This window comes from Crocodylus porosus, unplaced genomic scaffold (assembly GCF_001723895.1).
Source record: "Crocodylus porosus isolate Cpor-Errol unplaced genomic scaffold, CroPor_comp1, whole genome shotgun sequence".
In the NCBI taxonomy this organism is placed as follows: domain Eukaryota; kingdom Metazoa; phylum Chordata; order Crocodylia; family Crocodylidae; genus Crocodylus; species Crocodylus porosus.
The window spans coordinates 23,843,641-23,865,027 of record NW_017728915.1 but is presented as its reverse complement, the minus strand read 5'-3'; the positions used below and the strand labels follow the sequence as shown (position 1 = coordinate 23,865,027).

At 44.7% G+C, this 21,387-nt stretch overlaps 1 protein-coding gene across 2 annotated transcripts in view; it reads left to right on the top strand.

The window, feature by feature from the left end:
* Window positions 1-4,231: 4,231 nt before the first annotated feature.
* RHPN2 (rhophilin Rho GTPase binding protein 2) overlaps window positions 4,232-21,387 on the top strand; it is a 42,747-nt gene continuing 25,591 nt past the window's right edge. The window contains exons 1-2 of one of the 2 annotated variants that reach the window (XM_019535842.1): window positions 4,232-4,340; window positions 14,570-14,685. In XM_019535842.1, coding sequence (XP_019391387.1) covers window positions 4,275-4,340; window positions 14,570-14,685 — 182 coding nt within the window. In that variant the 5' untranslated portion in view covers window positions 4,232-4,274. The remainder of the gene's footprint in view (window positions 4,341-14,569; window positions 14,686-21,387) is intronic. The other variant, XM_019535841.1, reaches the window with a different exon arrangement.

Genomic DNA, 21,387 nt, shown 5'->3' with positions numbered 1-21,387 from the left:
TGTGCGCCTACACCTGACACAAGCCTTTTACTACCTTTTGTTTTTTGGTAGTGATGGAGCAACAAGGGTCTTCTACTATTTGCCAAGAGTTAAAAAAGGCTATTTTTATATCTGTGGACTCCAAAAGAACTGCAGTTGAAAAAGCCACACACAGCTAACAGACTGAAAATGACTGCATTTGCTATGTCCACTAAATTAACTTGTTACTTCCCAATAGCAGACAATTCACTTGAATGGCTACTTAGATAATGACGGATCATTTGAATGGAAAGTACTCCTGAAAGTCATGCATGTCTTAGAGGCAGGAAAATAGTTATTAAGATAAAATAGCTGGATCTGTCTTTGGTTTTGACTTGAATGGGAACAACCAACCTAAATCAGTTATACTTAATATGAATTATGATTTCTCATGCAGAACTCATGCAGTTTTTCCTCATGCTGAACTCCTAATTGTGATTAAAATCATGGAAAACTCAAACAAATGTCAACACTTTCAGAACCTGACACCATGATCCAAATGTCTGAATGACTATATATAACACCATATCTTAGCTCCATTGGAATATTAAGCAAATGTGCAGATTATCACAATATTACTCATGAACAACACAGTTCACGCTGTGTTGGTTTGGTATTTTAAAAGAGAATTGTAGACAAAGTTAAAGACGAGGTGATTCCAAAGATACTTTCCCTTAGATAATGAAAGGCTGCTCTTGAAAATTTTTTCCCTGCTTCCCAAAGATTGTGACTACCCTACACTTTTCAAAGACATTGTTAGGGAAATAAAGAAATTTCCATTTCTGGTAAGCTAAGGTTGATCATGAACTATTTTGCCATATTGTGTTTTTAACTAGTAAATTTCCACAGATCTCCTTAGGTTCTCATGGCAAGTGATAAACACATTATTTAAGGATTCAAATTTGAGAATAATTAGAAAAAAAATCTAAATTTATCATTTAAGAACATTAAGTTTTAATTTGAAGTTCTGCAGATTTCTGCAATTTGGGGGAACAACTTACACAGATTTTTCTGCTGATTTCTGCAAGCCTGCCTTCTTACTTAGGTAAAGTGCCCTTTGACTTGAAAAGGAATTTGCCTGAGTAAAGCCTGGAGAACTGGTCCATGTAAGTAACAATCCTTAGATATAGAGACCTTTAGTGCTGCTATACTTATTGTACAAAGATAACACTCTTCCCAAAGCTTGTTTTGCTTTCATGCTTACATTTTAATGTGTCTATTCCAGTTCAGATATCTAATAAATGAAATATGGGGAATGTCCACATTACATGATGAGGCATCAAATGAAGGAGGGCAATGCTTCTTGAGAGTCTTAGCTGAAGAGGATTTTGGACTGTTTAATGGATGGACTCGAAAAGATATACCTGGAGCATTCACCTTTGTCATCATGACTAAAGGAGCATGTTTCACAGATTCATAGATTGTAAGGCCAGAAGGGACCTCAAAAATCATCAGGTCCAGCCCCCTGCACCAAGCAGGAAAGATAACTGGGGGTCAGGAGACCCCAGCAAGGTGACTGTCTCCTCTTGAAGATTTCCAGGGTAGGTGATTGCACCATCTCTGGAGGGAGCTTATTCCACAGTCTGGACACCCTGACTGTGAAGATGTTTTTCCTAATGTTGAGCCTGAATCAATCTTCCTGGAGTTTGGGACCATTACTCCTGGTTTTCCCCTCAGTGAACAGTTGCTCACTGAGCCCTTGATGCACTCCCCTAGCGTAGTGGTAAGCTGCTACCAGGTCCCTTCTCAGCCTTCTTTTCCTCAGACTGAAGAGTCCCAGGTCCCCCAGCCTTTCCTTGTATGGCTCTGATCATATGGGTGGCTCTTTGGACTCTCTCAGGCTTGTCCATGTCCTTGTTGAAGTGCGGTGCCCAGAACTGGATGCAGTACTCCAGCTGTGGTTTCACCAGTGCTGAGTAGAGCGGAAGAATCACCTCCTTGGCTTTGCTGGAGAGGCATTGGTTGATGCATGCCAAGAGTATTATTTGCTCTACTGGCTACAGTATCGCACTGCTGGCTCATATTCATACTGTGGTCTATTACTACCCCCAGGTCCCTTTCATTCGTGGTGCTAGTCAGTTTGGTGCCACAACGCCTGTAGGTGTGTGGGGGTTGCTCGTCCTGAGGTGGAGCACTTTACATTTCTCAATGCTGAACTTCATCAGATTCCGATCCACCCAACCTGCTAGCCTGTCTAGGTCTGCCTGTAACTGCAGCCCATCTTCGAGTGTGACCACGCTCACCCATAACTTGGTGTCATCCATGAACTTGGCCAGTGAGCTCTTCACCCCCACATCCAAATTGTTAATAAAGATTTTGAAAAGTACTGGACCGAGCACCGACCCCTGCGGGACACTGCTGCCCACTTCTCACCAGGATGACACAGACCCATTCACTACGACTCTCTGGGTCCTATTCTGCAGCCAGTTTCTCACCCAGCTGACTGTCTCGGAGTGAAGTCCACAATCCTCCAATTTTCTCGCAAGGACATCAGTCTCACCAGTGCTGTGGGTGTTACAGACCATAGACTAGTAGAACCAGGGTTCGAATTACACTCCAGTTCCTGGGAAGGCCTGTGGTGGTGGCAGCCAGAAGCCAGAAGGAGCCGCTGCTGCCACCATGTGAGCTGCTTGGAAAGGTATGGGGCAGGTTTGGAGGGGGAAGCTTTCGTCTCTTATGGTGGGACTCTTGTCTCCTATGGGGGGGACTTACGTGGGGCTTTTGTCTTTTATGGAGGAGATCTCATCTCGGATAGGAGGGGGTTCAGCCCCTCCCCCTGAGCCACCTCATTTTTTGAACCTTGAGTAGACCCACATATGTGGTACAAGTATAAATCATTTGATCTTTCAAGTAACAATCCCCAGAGAGGATGCCAAAATTTTTCTCCAATTTCTACTGCCTGGAAGTGTGATCTGCACTTTATTATATTATTTTTGGTAAGAAATTTGTTTCAAAAGCATAAGGTTCTCCCTTAAAATGGCCACTTGAGTTTACTCACAGAGGGAAGGAAAGCAGAGCAGGGCCCAGCACAAAACATAAAGGAAAAAAGACAGCTCCTGGCACTGAGCATAAGAGGAGCAGGTAAACCAGTGTAGAGCACACCAAGGCGGCAGGCAGGGGTAGATCCAGGTGCTGCAGGTGCATTTGGGCCCCACTTTGATTCCTGCTCCACCCAAGGTCTAAAACCAACTGCCTGGCCATGCCAGCAGCATTTCTAGCTGGGCAGTGCCAAGGGAGTCCACTGACTTCATGGCTCAGTGTCATGCACCCGATCCCTTCTAGTACAAATGAAGAGTACTTCATATGAGAGGTGTTAACAACCCGCTCTCCTTTTTAATGATCATAATGATCCATCAGTGGAGCTAGCCTTCTTCTACCACCCTGCTGCCTGTTTGCTGCTCCTGGTGAGCACTGGTGATGCATAGGGGGTGCATGTCGGCGCTGCACCCCCTGAAAGAAGCGCTGCCGACACTGCCAGCGGTGCCTGCGGGCGGTTGGCACTCACCACCCTGCCCCCGCCGCCATCACCACCTGCAGGCGGTTGCCATATGCCCGCAGTCTGCCGGAGCACACATCCTTCATCCTGGTAACCCTGCTACTTCCCAGCCCCGGGGGCTGCTTGTACTGTCGTGCCTTCCAGTGTTTCTGCATGTCTCCTCCCCTGAATCATCCTGCCCTGGGCCCAGGCCTGTGAGTAAAGCTTGTGGTTTCATTGGAACTGGAGAAACACACCGAGTATACTAACTATATCATATGGTATCATATTACGACATTTTCTGACAGCGGTTCCCAAACTGGCGACAGATTGCGCCTCACCAATTTAAAAATGACACAGCCTGAAGTACCACCAGCACATTTTCCAGTTCAACCTTCTGTGCCACCACCAAAGAGGTGTTTTTTTCATCTAAAGTAAATTATAATAAATCTGTTAGCAGGTGCCACTGCCAGGGTGTCTGCGTACCACGGGTAGTGCCCGTACCGCAGGCTGGGACCCAGCTATCTTATCTTATCTTACCTCAGGGTGATGCCGCCCGTGGCCGCGCGGAGCTGTGACGGTTGTCCCCGGCAGCTCCGCACGCACCTGCTCCTCCCTGCGGCGGGGCCGGGGCGGGAGCCGCGGCTGCAGCCGGGCGGCTCCTCCCAGGCCGGGGGGAGCGGGGGGCGGCGGGGGCGGAGCCGGAGCCGGAGCCGGAGCAGGACCCGGCGCCCGCCAGCTGGCGCCTCAGAGCGGAGCGCTGCCCCGGACGCGCGCGGCGATGACGGACGCGTTGCTGCCCCGCGGAGCCGCCGAGCCGGCGCCGGACCGCTGCTTCTTCCGAAAGGTGAGCGCCGCCGCCGCCGCCTCTCCGCGGGGCTCCCCGCTCCGGGTCCCGCACGTGCTCGGCGGGGCGGGTCCGCGGGCTCCCCCCGCGCCGCCGGGCGTCTGTTCCGCCCCGGCTCCTGCCACTCGGGGCCGCCTGTTGTCCCGCTTCCTCGGGCCCCGGGCTGAGAGAAAGAGCGAGCGCCCGCTGCTCTGAATGGTGGGGCTGGCGTGTGGCTGGAGCCACCTCGGCTTTATTTTTACATGACAGCAGTGGTGGCCCTGAGGCGGCACCGAGGACGCAGCAAGCTGGAGAGCGGCGCGGCTGACAGTCTTGGTCTTAGCCGCCCTTCCCTCCTCTCCTGCCAGGGGCTTGGGGCAGGGCCGGGTGGGTGCGGAATGGCTTGGGCTTCAAAGCCGAGGTCCAAGGCTGCAGCTGGGCCCATGGCTGTAGCCCTGAGTGCCCAGCCTCTGGCTCGCGAGGCCCAGGAAGCTGGTGCACAGGGCTCCCCGCAGGTCAGGAAATGGGGCAGTGGGGGAGCAGGGGCAGTCCGGCCACCACTCCCCACTGCCAAACTCCTAACTCTGGCACAGCTGGATTGGGGCTGAGCCATGCCCCCATCCTCCTGCGCAGCTGGATTGGACACGCTGTGCCTACCCCGGGCGCTGGATTGTGTCCACCGGCACTGGGCACTACCCAATCAGCCCACCAGCCAAAAAGTTTTGAACAGCACTGCTGTAGCCATGCTAAGACTATCCATTCTCTAAAAGATTTGGCATAAACAGCCCATTTTCCCTTAGTACAAGACTTCCTTCACATCTGAACACACACACATCTTTTTGCAATGCCTTGTGACCACTGTTTGGATTGTGGCCATGAGACATACATGTCTTGCTCAGTGACAAGTACTTGAGCGTGGCAGTCTCCAGGTCGCTCCATCTCTGGAAGTTTAAATAGGATTAGTGCTTTCAATTTGCAAGATACTTCAGATTTAAATTTGTAAGGTTTGAGGTGTACTTACTAGAACACTACAGGGAACCTGGTATTGCCATGCATATAGCTAGATGGGCAAAAACCAGCTTTAGCTCAAATCCCATTTGCTTGCTTCACTTGGTTAGTTCTACCTTAGTCACCAGTGAGCAGCAGTGTCCTCTTGGTTTGTTTGTAGGTATGCACTGCATTTGCTCATATTTCAGTTAATTTACTATTAGTTTTCCAGCTGCTTTTCTACAAAACTTGACATCTCATGGGCTCTACAGGCTGAATATAATCAGCCTACAACAAAATCTAGCTTAAGAACTTGGAAAAAGATAAGCAGTATTTTACAAATTAGCACAGAGGTGATACAAACAATGGTTAGAACAGTGCTGTTTGGCCCTTTAATGAAATATATCATTAATGCAAGCTTAAAAAGTGGATTTGAGCTTCCTCTCAGTTAAGCTGGTCTAAGTCAGGGTTAACTCCATTAAAATAATTGGTGTTGCACAGATGTAAGACTTATGTAACCAAAAACAATTAAGTGTGTTTCCTTTTATATATAATGGGAGTCATTTATATTTTCAAGTTCCGGCCCATTGTTCTCATTTTCCCCCCATCATAGACAGAGCGTAAATCAGATCAAAATCTAGTCCGCCATTTCAAAACATGAAAGAAAAGAAAATAATTACTGGTAATTTGTCTTCAATTTTGCCTGAAGTGTGTGGCTGGACCAGATATTACTTAAAAGGAATTTGGGATTAGGTAAGAAGGCAACTCGGAGAAAACCCTTTCTTGGCTTGGGCATGTAGAGGACAAAGTTGACCTTATTACAAGAGAGTTTCCTTCCATCATCTATTCTAGATTTTTTTTTAATAGTTCATATATTAGTCCACAAATGTACTTTGGGTAAGTTTTTACCCTTTTTCACAATCTGTCTGTTCTTGAAAGTTCTTAAATGTAATCCTTCTTGGATTCTCAACAAAGGGTTATGGGTTTTGCAGAAGTCAAGACAGGGAAACCCTCTGGCATAGATATGGCCCAAAACCAATTAAATATGAGCAGTGCCTAAAAGATTTTGCACAAATGAGCTTGTCTCCGGCTTTTTAAATAAAGCTGTTATATAGCTGTAGAGACTAAATATTTGAAGACTGGCTTGTAAATTGTGTTTGTGCATGTTTATGGGAGGTTCCAGCAATAACAACCCAGGACATATTTTATATGTTAAGATAAATAAATAATAAAGTCTCTCTCACATATACAGTTGAATTATTCACACAAATAAATGACAGTGGCACAAAGTAATAACATTTATTTAGCACTTTAATAGCCCCTTAGGTGAAAGTAATTCAAATAGCTTCAAACAATATAACTTCTTTATGCAATAAGGAAGTATATTCCTCTGTTTTTAGGCATATAGCTCTTCAGAAACTTGCCTAAAATCACCCAGGAAGCCTGTGACTGCTAGGTGTTGTCATACTTCTCATCAAAAACAGCAAAACAAATGAGTTTCTTAGTTTGTGGTACTTCAGTTTTTTAGGAAACCCTTGTGTAATAGGGTACTTGTCACAAGAAGGCATGTATCTGCATAATTTGAAAGACCAAATATGAACAGACCCTCTTTTATTACCAACTTTTAAATCATAAGAACAACTCTGTCCACATTCCCAAGACACATTCTAGCCACTGTGCTTAATCTACCAACTCAAAATTATCATTGTGGGAAAGTGGTCCCTGGACGCTTCTGTGATATGAGGCTTTTTTCCATTTTATATTTATTTTATTTATGTTCTTACGTTAATGGCTTAATATACATCCCCTCTCATAGGAGGAGGCTGTCAGGATTACAGGGCTGGGGCATCCCTGTCCTATTTCTGGTCTCTCTGGCACTCCCATTCCCAGGTGTCAGACTTTGTGCCTCTGTAGATTCTCTAGTGCATTTCCACAATTTGAACTCTGCCCTGGTACCCTATGAATCAGCTGTGCTTACCCAGGACGGTTGACTGAGCTCTGGCTCCTAAAAGGTTTCTTTCCAGCATTATCTAGTGATAAAAAAATATTTTTTAACCAGCCAGCATACGAACCAGCCACACCCCCATCCAGATCTCACCATGTCTGCAGCATTAGAAGCTTCTGTTGGCCTGGGAGTGAATATCTAGGCTTGAGTCTTGAATTTAGATTTCTTTGCATGGTAGGCCATAGTGCTGAAGCTAGACTAGACTAGTAAGGCAACTAGTTTCATGAACCTGTAAGTTCTGGTCAGTTTGACAAAAATATTTTGTATTACTCCTGTTTCTCTTACAATTTTCTCTCGGTAAACCACATGGGTCAGCTTATGAAGACAAAAAAACTGTCCTTTACACCAGTCAGGGTAAAAAGAAGAAGGAATATTTAGTTCTCCCTACTACAGTACTGTACTGTAATTAGAAGGATAAGGATCTTGGCCCAAAGGCTCAATAATCTGCTCTGAATCAAAAGATTCCTAGCTAGCCCCACTAGTCTGCGCTCTGGGTTATCTGTTTCCCTGTGCCTTCATCTATTTACCAGTGTGCTGCACCTGCGTCTCCACCAGGGCTTAACCGATCTGACTCTAGTCATTAGTAGCCAAGCAACCATTAACATTAGCTTTTACATAGGCATATTTATTTGCCTATTTGTCCTCCCAACAAGAGTCGGGGAAGAACAGAATGAATAGCAGAATGATTAGCAAGAAAAGTTTTACTGTCTTTATACGTCATTCATTCTAAACAAATCAGCACAACCCAACACAGGAAAATCTAAAGAAAGAAGAAATCCAGGCAGCCTTTTCAAAAATCAAGCTTCTCTGCTCAAATAATACTACTTTATGGTTTTGTTTGGAGTATGCTATAGTGCAGCTGGCTTGCTATATATATAGGTAGTTCAATACAGAGGTAGTTACAGATTCTTAAAATTTGTATTAAACATGTTTTACATTTAGGTACATGGAGTTTAAAAAATCATGCAGGTAAACATATATTTGCATACAGTACTATAACTGTTTTGTTGTGCAATTATAGCCTTATAGCAGTCTTCAGAAGTCTGGCTGTACAATTCTTGCAAATAATGTAGCCAAGGGGACATATTTTCATTAGCTTAAAAGAGTACATTCTGGGTTTGGTGCCTCTGGTCAGTTCTGTAAAGAGATTACTCTGTTTTAACACTTAGATAATGTTACATAATCAGTTGCATGTGGCCATTTCTTGTTTGATAGTGTATCCTAGGAACAACTAATATACAGCTAATCTCAGTTGCTCAAAAAGTCATGAGTCTGGCCCCCAAGTCATTATATTGACTTTAAAATATGGTTTTTTTAAGTGCATGTTTGGTCTTTGTATTTACCATTTGGCTTTTTAAGCCTTTTGTGTTCATGTTTTCCATTTTTTCTTTCTCACCTAAACTTACTTCTTAAAAATTAAAAGCTTACTTTAAAAAAAAATTAAAGCTGAGATCCTTGCATCCTAAAGCTTGCAGTGCATCAGGATAGTTTGCAACATTGAACTAACACAGTATCAAGAAATTTTCAGTATCAGAGCAGAGAAAAATAAGAAAATATTCAGTATGTTCATTTTGGCAGAGTTTGGCAGAGTCTAGTCATACAGATAGTTACTGTGTGAATAATATTCACATATTTCATACTAGTGAGGTCAATGAAACGCCCAGCATACGTAAAGATATCTTTAAGTATTTGCAGAATGAGGCCCTTGGCTTGCAGTAGGGCTTGACAAGCAGCACAGGTTACACTGGGTGGACAGGAATGTTTTATTTTAAGCAAGGCGGCACACCCAGTTTCAGCTCTGCGTCACTGCTGCCAATCAGTGCACGGCTCATTTTATCAGTTCAAACCCCCTACCCCATGCATCATCGTTCCATTAAATGCAAATACCTCTTCTGATTGTTTGCCAGGCATTTGTGCATTGTGTGTACGTCACACTAGATTTCTGAAATTAACAATAATTCATTTTTAAGTATTGTAGGTGCTGCCTGGCATCCAAATGAGTTACTTGCTGCTTTTAAATATGGGGACGATATTTTTCCCTTTATCCTCCTTTGATAGCTGGTGTCTTGAAAACTATTATCCCTCTATGCAGATGGACTGTATATTGCATTCTTTCTGTCTAAGCACAATGCTTTATATGTTCTCTATAATGCAGAGGGAATTGGGGAATCAGAATGCAGTGTTCATAATCTTGCTCAAGAATGAGTTGTTGCCCCCTCAAGCCATGTCAAGTCCTTTGGTACTTCAGATGTGTCTATCCACCAGGCAAAGATTGCCTTAAAGTACCAGTTCAAAATGTTCTCATGGACTTGTAGCATCTACTTCGAAGACAGCACATGCCACAATCAATAACCCTCTTCACTGGCACATTTGTATGAAATTCACACAAACCTGGGGAAATAATAACCCCACCAAACTCCTTATCTGGTATTAGGCTACCCAGTAAACATTTTGTTGTTCAAAGGGACATTAAGACTATGATGAAATTAGCTGTAAATTGTGTTTCAGTATTTGAAGCTCAATTATTTCTGAATCCATGGTTCTTTTAGAAATTGTGACAGCATTTAAGAGCTTGGATTATGTAATTTTAATGTACGTGAGGCAAAAGAAATTTAATTATTCATGTCCAGTATAGTGCTCTGGAGTTTTTATGAAATACATTCAATTAAAAGCTCTTGATTTCACTGAATTGCTTTCAAGTTTGAACTTTTTAGGAAAAATGTCAAGTTTGGTTAACAAATTCAAATTCAGATTACCATAGCAGAGATCAATTATATGGGTGTTATTTTGTACACTAGTATTCATAATAGAATTTAAATTATTTATAACTTTTTTTGTATTCATGATATTTAAAATATTATAAACATTTTAAGTTTTGGCAGTGAAATGACTGCTTAATTTACTTATATTGCCTTTGTGCATTTGACACTGATAATTCTCTCCTTAGTTTGGACACCAGGACCTGTTTGACTGAAGGACATACTCCTAAGTATCCAAGATATTAGTTATCCTATTCTGTAGAGTTATACCATGTGCCAAGTGAAACATGTCAAGTAACTTTGATAAAGATGAGAGATAGGAGGAAGTCTTTCCTAGATTTGTACTTTGTGCAAGCCCAGGTCTATTTCCTGGCCTGAAACATGACTGTTCTTTTGGCCAACAGATCCATGTATTAGCTTGTTGTGGACCATTGTCAAGGGAAATTATGAGTCAGAGGGACAAAGTCTTAAACCTGGCTATTTTCAGTTCTGCCCATTAGGTTCTAAATTAATTATGTCAAAGGGAACTGTGACAAGTCTAAACACACAATGGAAATGATGTGTTTGACTTCTGTAGCTCTTTTTATTCTCAGCCATGTTTAATATCCAATGGGCTGCAGTATGCATGGACCTATTTGCTCTATGTATTTCCTTCATTCACACTCACTAGATCCAAAATAAATATTTACAGTCAGAAAATCTGGAAGGACTGAGATTGAAATCTGGGCTCATCTCCAAAGCAGATATTCTTAAACTCTGAAGTATCGGCTTGCAACTAAATTCATGCAACTAGTCACTTATTTACCAATGGCTGATCAGATTTTAATTTCCTTGGATGTCATGAGGACTTAAAATAGGGATATTATTAATGTAAAAATACATTAAATACAGAAACTTGCATACATTTTAGGGGTACAGGAGGTATAACTACTCACTAATTTCTTCTTGCCTCTATACTCCTCTACATCGTAAGCATCCCTGATAGAGGAATGAGGAATCTTCACATTCCTACTTTAAATCCTTCTGGAATAATATACTTTCCTTCTAAGTAAGAATTAGGTAGAAGCCCAAATGGAATATGTCAGTGTTACTACTTGATCAGCTAGAGGATTGTTATTAAACAATGCTAGGCTCTGCATAGGCAAATGTTGAAAGCACACATCATGTTTTCTGTGTGATCTCATTTTCTTACCAAAAATAACTTTATAGTGCACATAAATAGCATATAACACAATTCTAAAGCATGTGTCATATGGGCCTGTCCCCTGGTAAGGATATATAAAAAAAACCAAACGGATTAACTTCCCGATGCTTTAGTTTATCACTGATATACAACTAAGCAGAACAATATAGAATGGAATGTTTGACATATATAGTTTATGAAGCAATAAAACCACTTGGCAGAAAATATCTATATAAATTGCAGTTACACTCTGAAAATGTGATTCTAAAAAATATCAGGACAGAGTTCAGAGTTCTGTGTTTACTTTCTTGAATTGGTGCTGTAGCAAATGTATTCAGTTTACATGTAAAATTAGTGTACTTTTCTAATTGCCTGTCCTGCAGACTGAGAATCAAGGTATATTCTTTGTGATGAATGCGTCACTACTCATTACATAGGTCCTTCAGTTGGAACATAATCAGTGATTTTACTGATGGTGTGTAAGGTAGGGTAGCATCTAGCCAGTGCTGCAGCAAGGAAGGGGCGAGCCGGGCAACTCCCCTGGGCACCAAAGCAAAGAGGCGCCAATGGGCACTGCCCAGCCAGGGCAGGGCATGGGACAGAGTCAGGAGTGGCTCATTTGGAGAAGGGCATGGGATGAGTGAAGGGTGGCTCCTGCCATTGCATGCACTTCTGGGCAAGCATTGGGGGGCTTGTGCCCCTTGGATCTGTGTGTAGGGCGAGGGTGGGCTGCCTCTGTGGGCTTTGCCCTGGGCACCAAACTTCATTCCTACAGCACTGCATCCAGCCCACTGAGTTGTGTGAACTCTGCAGAGATAACAAGAATATGGCTTTGTACAAATGGAACCAAATTATACCTTGCTGCAGAAGAAAAAAGTATGTGTGTTATGGGAGAAGGGAAGTCCTAGAGATAGGAAAATACAATGGGGCTTCCCCATCATGGGATTTTTGCTGAAGTCATTTTCGGATCGTGTTTGTTTCCCATTGCAGATGCATGAAAATACACTACACTACACTAGCTACTCTAGATCCCAGGCTCCTGTCCACCAGCACTCTAGCAGCTCGATTTCTAGTACAGCCAGCTTGTCCATGAACTTTCCATAGACAGCAGCTAAGGGACTCTGTATACAAGGGAAATTGTACATCATGGCAGGTTCTATCAACAGATAATAAAATCTTGATCATGGGCCCCTTGTAGGGCTTGAGGAACCAGACCTGTACGTAGCCCTGCCATGCTTTCATCATGGAGATAAAAGTACAGTACAGCAGTGCCAGGGGGAGCACATCCAGTACGCCAACAGGGACAGTACTGCATTGGGTCAGCCCTATCTCCTTGTTCTTTCCTCAGCCATGTTAGTGCTAGGACCCACAAGAAACTGTTTTTGCATTGAAGGACTTGCACAGGACTGTATTGGTGGCTGGCACTGACATGGAAGGAAGTCTTTTTGCTCCATCATTTCCCTTTGCATGGAGTTTAATGTTACTGCAGTTTCCTCATTCGAGCCTTCTGTGTTCTTGTGTCTTTTGAGTTGGGGCTAATCAAAAGCCCACTGAAATCAGTGAAAGACTTCAGAGAATTTGGGATCAGGATAATCTAAAAGGTTTCCCACAAATCTAAAAGGTTTCCCACATGTGGCATTTTTAAAGGGGATTTTAATGATGTCATGGGGCACGTCCAGGCAAGCACGGACATTTGGTATATGGCACCACAGACCCATCTGCGGCCCCACACGCCACACATGCAGGTGTTCCCTGTGCTGCTACTTTGCAGCATGGAGGGAGTTTTTTACCCTAGGGTCAAAAATCCCACGCCAAAAAAAAAAAAGTAGGGCAGTGCACATGGTGGCAACGCACACCACCCAAAACCGGAGCCTGCTGGCTGGAGTTATGCTCTAGCTGCTAGCCAGGCTTCCTGCTGTAGGAGCTCTGTGCCTGCAGTTCTTGGAGGACCCCAGGTAAGGTTGCTGGGGCCAGCACAGCTGCTGGCCCAACCTCCCCTGCCCCTCCTGGGGTAACTTGCCACATGCCAGAGTGCACATGGCATGGGCGTCCTCCAGGGATAAGCAGCAAAGGCACAAGATGTGCCCTTGCTACTTGTACCCAGGGAAACCACATGTTCCCGCTGGTTTGGATGTGCCCGTGAAGGCTACCTGGCACACAGGAGGGCACTGAAGTCTTGGGATAGAGAGCAACACTATAACCAAGGATGGGAGAAGAATACAAAGGAAGATTGAGAATAGATACTTAGAAGTAGCTGAGGCAGAAGGGAGAAATGATATAGGAAAATAATGCACACTTGTATAATGTAAGCAAAAATGCAGAAAGCTTAAGACAAAAACCAGATCCTTCAGGTTGGTAGGAAGAGCAAGAGAAAGCCTGCAGAAGAATGCAAAATTTTGAGTAAACAGGTCAGAGTGGATGGAGAGAAAAAGATCTTAGGCAGCCGCAAGAGAAGCAGAAATTATACAATACAAAATGGAGGGAAAAAGCAAAGCAGGTGGAAAAGTGGCAGCAGAGAAAAGGCTGCAGGATAAGAACATAGATCGGCAGTCACTAGATCAAGAAATGGCTTACATATTGCAATACATTGCCATATCATCAGATATAACAATCCTCCATTCACATTTGACTGCATCTATATGTATAAAGCAGTATCAAGTTCTCTAGCATTGCAGTTCTCTCTGACCACTTTCATGTCTGAGAGATCTATCCAGTTGGCCTTGAATGAATAAAAAAGTCTGCTACACATCCCAGTTTTCTCTAACAAAATAAAATTAACTCCATCCACCAGTCTCCTCACCAGTCGATACATGATAAAGGAGGACACTTACCGTGCACTGAAGTTTTGAATTTCTAATCCCCACGATAATTGGTTTCAGTGCAGAAAACCATTTCTCACCCAGCTCTACATAATGTGAGAATGTGAGGCAATAACACAAGGTGGCCATGTTCCCCGACCTTTCACTGTTTGGGTTTTTTTTGTCGTGATGTGGTTTTTGTGACAGTCCATCAGGAACTCAGGTGTACGAATCTAGTAGAATGATACTGAGATTGGCATGGTTTTTTTGGAGTCACACAAACATTGTTGACAATGGATAAATGAACTTCCTCTAGGGTAATGAGAAAATGATGCCATTACATTTTTTATTTTATTTTACTTTGTTATCAATTAACTCTTTTAAGGTTAAACTATAAAGAATGTTCTTTAATCAAATTGGTTTGTTTCATGTTTTACACATGATTTTTTTTGTCTTAGATGTAATTACAAATTGTTGTTGCTCACGCTTTTTGTTGTGCACCTCTGACATAACTCTAGGGCTGTAACCCACTCGCTGAGACAGGCAGAAGCAAGCTACAAAATCAAAGAGCCATCCTAAACCAACAGATCCTGAAAGCAGTAAGGTTGAGAGCTGGTGCAGAAAATCTTCTAAGGTAGGTTCCCACTGCTCACTTCTGTTCTGTCTGAAACAACAAAATGATCTTTGTTCTTGCTGCCAGAGTACCCTCCAGTTCCCCATCAGGCTCCTATGTGCTCCTGTACCTTGCAGAACGCACTGCAGTTGGATGTAACAACTCAACAATGTTTTTACAGCCTCCTTCTATAAAATCATTAACTGTTCCAAAATGTTTTAGGGGCCTCCAAGGTGCACTTTGAAAGTCTAGATTATAGCAACCAGGCATTGGACTGGAATCTTAAATTACTTTGTTTAAAGACTACTGAAATGGTCCTAATTCCATTTTGTTAGAATCTTTCATTGGACAGTGATGGTTGTTTGCTTGATTCCTGCCTATAAAGAGAATAGGTGAATATCTTTCTCATCATTAGGTCTGTGTCCCGTAGTTAAAGAGGATCCCCCCAGTGCAGTTGAGTGTTAGCCATCAGCTGTCTATGTGGCACATGGCTGATTGCTGCCAGCTGTTGCTCACACTAGACATAGATTTGTGGTATTACCTTTAATTTCAAGTTGCATCATGAAAGAAGAGGGTGGGAAGATGATGTGCCAGCCACTGGGCCCCAATATTCAGGCTCTTCTACTAGGCCTCTTCCTACAGAGAATCTGCAAGAATCTGTGAATACTTTTTAGTCTCCAAGAGCAAGCAGCCAGAGTTTCTTTAGAGCAGTAAAGATTACTCTTGTAATGCTTGCTTCCTTAAAGCTTGACTTTATTTGATTGGCTTCACATTTGCCTGCCACCCACTTTTCTCCTTGACCTTGGGAAGTGACGGCTTCTCAGAGGCAGATCTTTATTAGCATCATAGTCTCACTGACTTACGTGGAACTATGAAAGTTTCCGTAGCGGTACCTCCATGACTGGCTGTTCTGGTGCTCACTGTGCTGGTTAAGACTGTAGCCTACATTTTGTTGTGAGAGAGAATATTTAGATTTGCTTTTAAAGAAAGCGCACACACTTTTTGTTGAATTAATTTTATTTTATTTGTATTAATGTCTAGGTGGCTCATGTTGGGACTGATTTGCAGAAGAGATGAGCACCAACTGAATGTCATTATTTCTGGTCATGCTTATCTGCTCTGAAAGTCAGCCTCAAAGTTGAGCTTCTTATATCAACACCCACTTTTGAAAATGCACTAGTGACTCTAGTGTCTAAGTAAGGAATGCCGAATAGAAGCCAGGTCTGGTATCCAAGGGCAGCACGTTATTAAGGGCAAATCACATCTTCAGTATCAAATGACGTCAAAACTTATTCAGTCAGACTACTAAAACATATATTGCTTACAGATGCCTCGGGTAAACAAGGTTCTTACAATAAACTGGCTATTGTGGGGTATTAAACAGAGCTGTACAAATCCACAGTGCTCTTCACAAAGAGAAGAAAACACACATTTCAGTTGTGTTTACATTTCTTCATTCTTCAGAAGCAGCAAGCCAGTCCTTTGTTCACAAAGAGCCTCTCTCAAGAAACTTGAAATGCTGGTTCTCTTACCACTGGCCGAAACGAAAGTAATCAGATCACATCCTTCAATGGAAAAGACCTAACTTCCCATTACTTCTATAGTCTGGGAGGCTTTGGCTAAGACTGAAACACGATTCTAATCCTTTGGATCTTACGACTATTGTATGGTGCTCAGGGCTGTCCTTCGGATTCTGGCATCATAGTTCCCTCGGAATCGAGTGGGCATTGCCCATTTCTGGTACCTGCAACCTGCGTGTTTTCTTATGATCCTACGTGGGTCATACATGGAACAGGTGGTAATGCTGCTTGAAAGATGGCCTTATGTCTTTCAGCTGCATGCATTTTGTAATTCTCATGCTTCAGTGTCTGTGCTGAGAGGAGAATGCTATATGATAAGCTACTTATACAGTAGTTGAATTAGATTTGTGAGGCTTAGGTCTTGCCAGTATAATCCAAATGCTTTATTATGATTTTCATTATAAAACACTGTCTAGATAAGAGGAATGATATACAAAAAAAATTATCTGGAGTTCAGCAAGGTGTTTTACATTTTTCTTTTGTCTTCATAATAAAAATATTGGATAAAAAAAATGAGTCCCAGAATAGTAATCAAATATTTTCTAAACAATGGTGGTGCGTAAAGCTGGAGGAGGTGACTCTGGAGGGGTCTTTAAGTATGTTACAGGTGAAGGACTGTTCACAGATCTCTATCCGTATTTAGGATTGACCTTGAGGTTGCCCTCATCCAGTCTGAGCCACAGGAGCCAACCCTCTATATCTGTATCATACCTCTATATGAGGTATGGCTACCTCAACACTATTCACATCATACTTCTTATTTACAAGTTCTTTCAGAGACTGGTTTGTAAACTATGTGCCTCTCTTTCCTTGCTTGGCTCTACTTAAAGACAGTAGAGAGAGGAAGTCAGGCACAGAGGCTGGATCCAGAGGCTCAGTCCTCCAGGGAGATGCTCTGGCTGCTGGCCAGAGTATTTCCCCTCCTTTAGTTCTGGCCTGGCTCCTCTAGCACACCAGGAGCCAGGAGAAGTGGGGAAAGGGAAGTTTGCCCAAAGCGAGGCATTTTGCCCTGCACTAAAGTGTATGTGCAGAGGTGTGTGCAGCAGCAAAAAGCAGCAGCACAAATTACTGCAACTGCAAGCACACACCTCTGCATATTGGGATACGCCCAGAGAAGCTAAAGTCAGAAATGGGGTAATGAAGGCTTTCTGCTGGCAGGCTTCCTGTGCTGGAGGCCTACAGGGTATAGAAAAGTTCTAGAGTTCAGAAAGGGGAGGTCTAGGAAGCTAGCAGTGGTAGGGTTAATTGATCTTGTTCTTGGAAGCTCAGCAGAGCGGGGATTCAGAGTGTAAATAGATCTCGTGTATGGGGTTGATGATGACCTTTAGGTTGACTCCAGTTCAGTCATAACCACTGTGACTTTACAGAGGAGGTATAAGTGCAAAACATGAAAGTAAAATAGTAGCAGCACAAATTTGTGCTGCTACTTTTTGCCACTGTGCATGCCCCCACCCTTGTGCTTTGGTGCAGGGAAAAATGCCCTGCTTTGGGCAAACTACCCTTTCCCTGCATTTCCCGGCTCCTGGCTTAGAGCCGGGGTGGAACTAAAGGAGGGAAGACACTCTGGCCAATAAAAGTTGACCTGCAGCCGCTGGCGTGTCCATTCCCTGCCCATGTGGCCAGCACAAGGTAAATCATGAGCCATGGAAAGCAATGGTTGTCTGAACTTACGAGGTACTACGACCTGGCAGCGGGGTTCCCACATCTTGGCATGGTTCTTTGGTACCCACAACCAACAGAGGAGACCCTTATCCCAGACCACGTGTTCCCTTTTATCTGGGGTGAACTCTGTCTCTTGCTCCTGAGCCATCTGCTGGAGTTCCTCCAAGCTGGGGTCCTCTAGAACCTCCTGCTTGAACTCCTCTTGCCCAGCTAAGCAATCAGCAAGGAGTTCTGGTGCTCCTGTAAAGAGTGCACCTTCACCCTTAGGGATGTCCTGTAACTTCTCCCCAAGAGTCTCAGTTTCCTCTGCCACTGACTGACCAGACTCCTTCCTGCGGCTGTCACTAAACCCAACCTTGAGGTCGCTAGTTTCCTCAATGGCTGGTGGCTGGTCGCAGTCTGAGGGAGTCTGAGTCTCTCCCTTCTCCCACTCTGCCCCAGTAGCCAATTGGGTGACTGGGCCCTGGGAAGTTTCTGCTCCTCCCATCTCAGCCTTTCTGCTCTTTTGATGAGTCACCAGATTAACATGGCAAGGCTCTAGGAGGTGGTCCTCCTCCCATTGCAGGTATTCTAGCTCCAAAACATCACGTCTCACCAGGATGGGAATAGGAGCCCCTTCCAGCACTTCTAGTTCTATGCACATCCTGCAGCCTCTCCACTCAATTGGGAAACGGGTTACCAGTACATCAAATGGCTGAGCCTGCACCCCTTGAATGGTAAGGGTCTTCCCCAGGACTATATCCACAGGTGAAACAAGGTTGATATCGATTAATGACACACTGGCCCCTGTGTCTAGTTCCCCGACAAGGGTTCTCCCATTTACCATTATAGTAGTTTGGTGGGCGGCCATCACCTCCTCTGGGTTAGTAAATCTGTAGCAACAGGTACACCCCTCAGAGTGGCTTGGGTCTCCCTCCTCACTGTTTACAGCTGTTGCATGTCTGACTGGCTTGGGTTTGTTGCTTAGCTTTGGGCAGTTGGGCCTGATGTGGCCCAGCTCCCTGCAGTTATAGCACCCCCTCTTTTCTGACTTGGGTGGTTTGGCCGAATCTGGGGCCACCTTGCGCTCAGCAGGAGGTGGCCCTCTTTCCCCTTTTGGGACTGGCCCTCCCTTCCCCCCTTTGTGGAACCCCTTCTATTCCTTCCCAAAGTAGGAAAGCTTTTGGTTCAGCCCCTGTCTATTCAGCAACAGCTGGTCTGCAATTTTTGTAGCTTCCTAGATTGTTTTAGGGCCCCTATCCTTGACAAGGGTTTTAATCTCCCTTGGGCATTTGTAATAGAATTGGTCCAGCACCATAAGCATGTCCACCTCCTCCACGGTGGAAGCTTCAGCTCTCTTTTTCCATTTCTAGTATGAGTCCCATAGCAGGGCCCCAGATTCGTTTATGGTCTTTCCCAGCTGGGGGCTCACACTACGGAATTTTTCTTGGAAGTAATCTGGACCTAACGTAAACCTTACATGCACTGCCTCTCTAAAGGTGTTGTAGTTATCCGCTGATTCCAAGGGCAGGCTATTCAGGACAATGGACATGTCGTCCTCGACCAGAGCAGCCATGTGTTTCATGAACTCTTCTTTTGGCAACTTCCATCGGTGTGCTGGGCTTTCAAAGTTGCTTAGGAACACTTTGGGATCATCCCCATCTTTGTAGCGAGAGAAGACTGGGGTGTTCAGTCTGGGGGTGCAGCTGGGTGCTTGTGGTTTCAGCATTTGTCTGCAACCAGAGCACTGTGACTTTGTGCTCATGTTGGTGCAGGGGTTCTCTAGTTCAGGGGTGGGCAAAATGTGGCCTGCGGGCTGGATGCAGCCCACCAGGCCATTCTATTTGGCCCGCAGGGCTCCTAAGAAATTTAAAAAATTATTATTTATCTGCCCCTGGCTGCCAGTCATGTGGCCCTCAATGGCTTGCCAAAACTCAGTAAGTGGCCCTCCGCCTGCTCTAGCTTCATGCTTGTACTATTCCTTCCCATGCTGGCACTGTGTCTCCCGCTGGCGCTGGGCCCCCAGCTCCATCCCTTTCAACTCTAGCTCATGTTTGAACCTGCACTCTCGTGCCTCAGCTTCTAGCTGTAGCTGGAATTTCTGGAAGTCCCACTCAGAGGGTGGCCCCTCAGTGCCACCCGTGGGTTCTGGAAGGACACATGGAGGTGATCTTATGGCCTGGTCATTATCACACAGGATTTTAATCAGGTCTTCCCTCCTTTGCTCCTTCCTCACTGGAAGGCCTCTCTTTCATCAGCTCTCTCAAGTCGGCCACCGTCATATGGTCATACTCGTCAGCCATCCTAGCTGTCTACACTGTCCAGTAGACCTGATGCCAAATTAGAAATTATTTGCTCAAGGATTTTCACCGACTCTATTCCTTTCCCCAAATTATGCCTTCAACACAGCAGGTTGTTGGATCCCACCACATGTGGCAGGCCAATAGGGGGTGCTCCTGCACTGAGCCACCCACCTCACTGTGCCTGACCACCTTCCAGGCTCTGAGTGCCTCCCCAGGGGTGCCTCATGTCTGGCCAGTCACCTTCCTGGAGCACACCTGCTAGCCTGGCAGTAGAGCTGCCACCACCCAGGGATGGGCTTGATTCTGGCACTGTGCCCCCTGGAAACACAGGCCTAGTAGCCCCCAAGGGTACTTGACTCGCTTCAAGAACTTGGGGTGCTTCCCTCAGTCGGAAGCACAAGTAGTGGTCTCCCTTTGTCAGTTGAACCAAGGGGACCCCAAGGCATAATCTAGACCCACACCCAATAAGTCTTCCACATTAGGTACAAAGGAGAACTTCATTGGCTACAAGGGGTAGGCTTGGAATAGGGTACAGAGTTGAGTAGTATCAGAGAAATCCCATAGAGAAACAGGGTGGTTGGAGTGGCCTTTGATCACATATCCGAGTTATTGCAAACGATATATCTAGTTAGATCTCAGGTAGCTTACTTACAAGTATCATCCAGAGGCAGGTGGAGATTCCCTCTGGAGGCAGGCAGTTCCTTGATCATGAGTTTTGAGAGAGAGACCATGTTTCAGATGGTCCAGCTCTTCTCTCTCTATGAGTCTTCCTCATGGCTGCTGCCCCTTCCCCATGGGCAGTACTTAACTTATATAGCCCTTGTGACCTCATTTACCTGGTCCAATGGAGGCCAGCACCTGTTGGCTGTCAGCCAACCAATTTGAAATGCATCACTGGTTGCTGGGCAGACTGGCAGTCTCTAGCCCACCAGGGAGCCCAAGCCCCTCACCCAGGAATGTGATGCCAGTCACATAGGCAGAGACAGCAGGTTTCCTCCCTCCCTCAGGAATATATCCAGCTCAGGTTGCCTAAAGAGATAGGATAGGGTGTGTACCCTCTGCAGGGCCCATCCTAACCATCACAAAGCAGAGTTTTTGGGGAGAAACAGAGGTGGCCTTCTGCCACACAGCTCATAATGAAACATCCATGCTTTCATGGAGAACTGTAGCAAGCATGTCCTAAGTTATAGGATATGCAG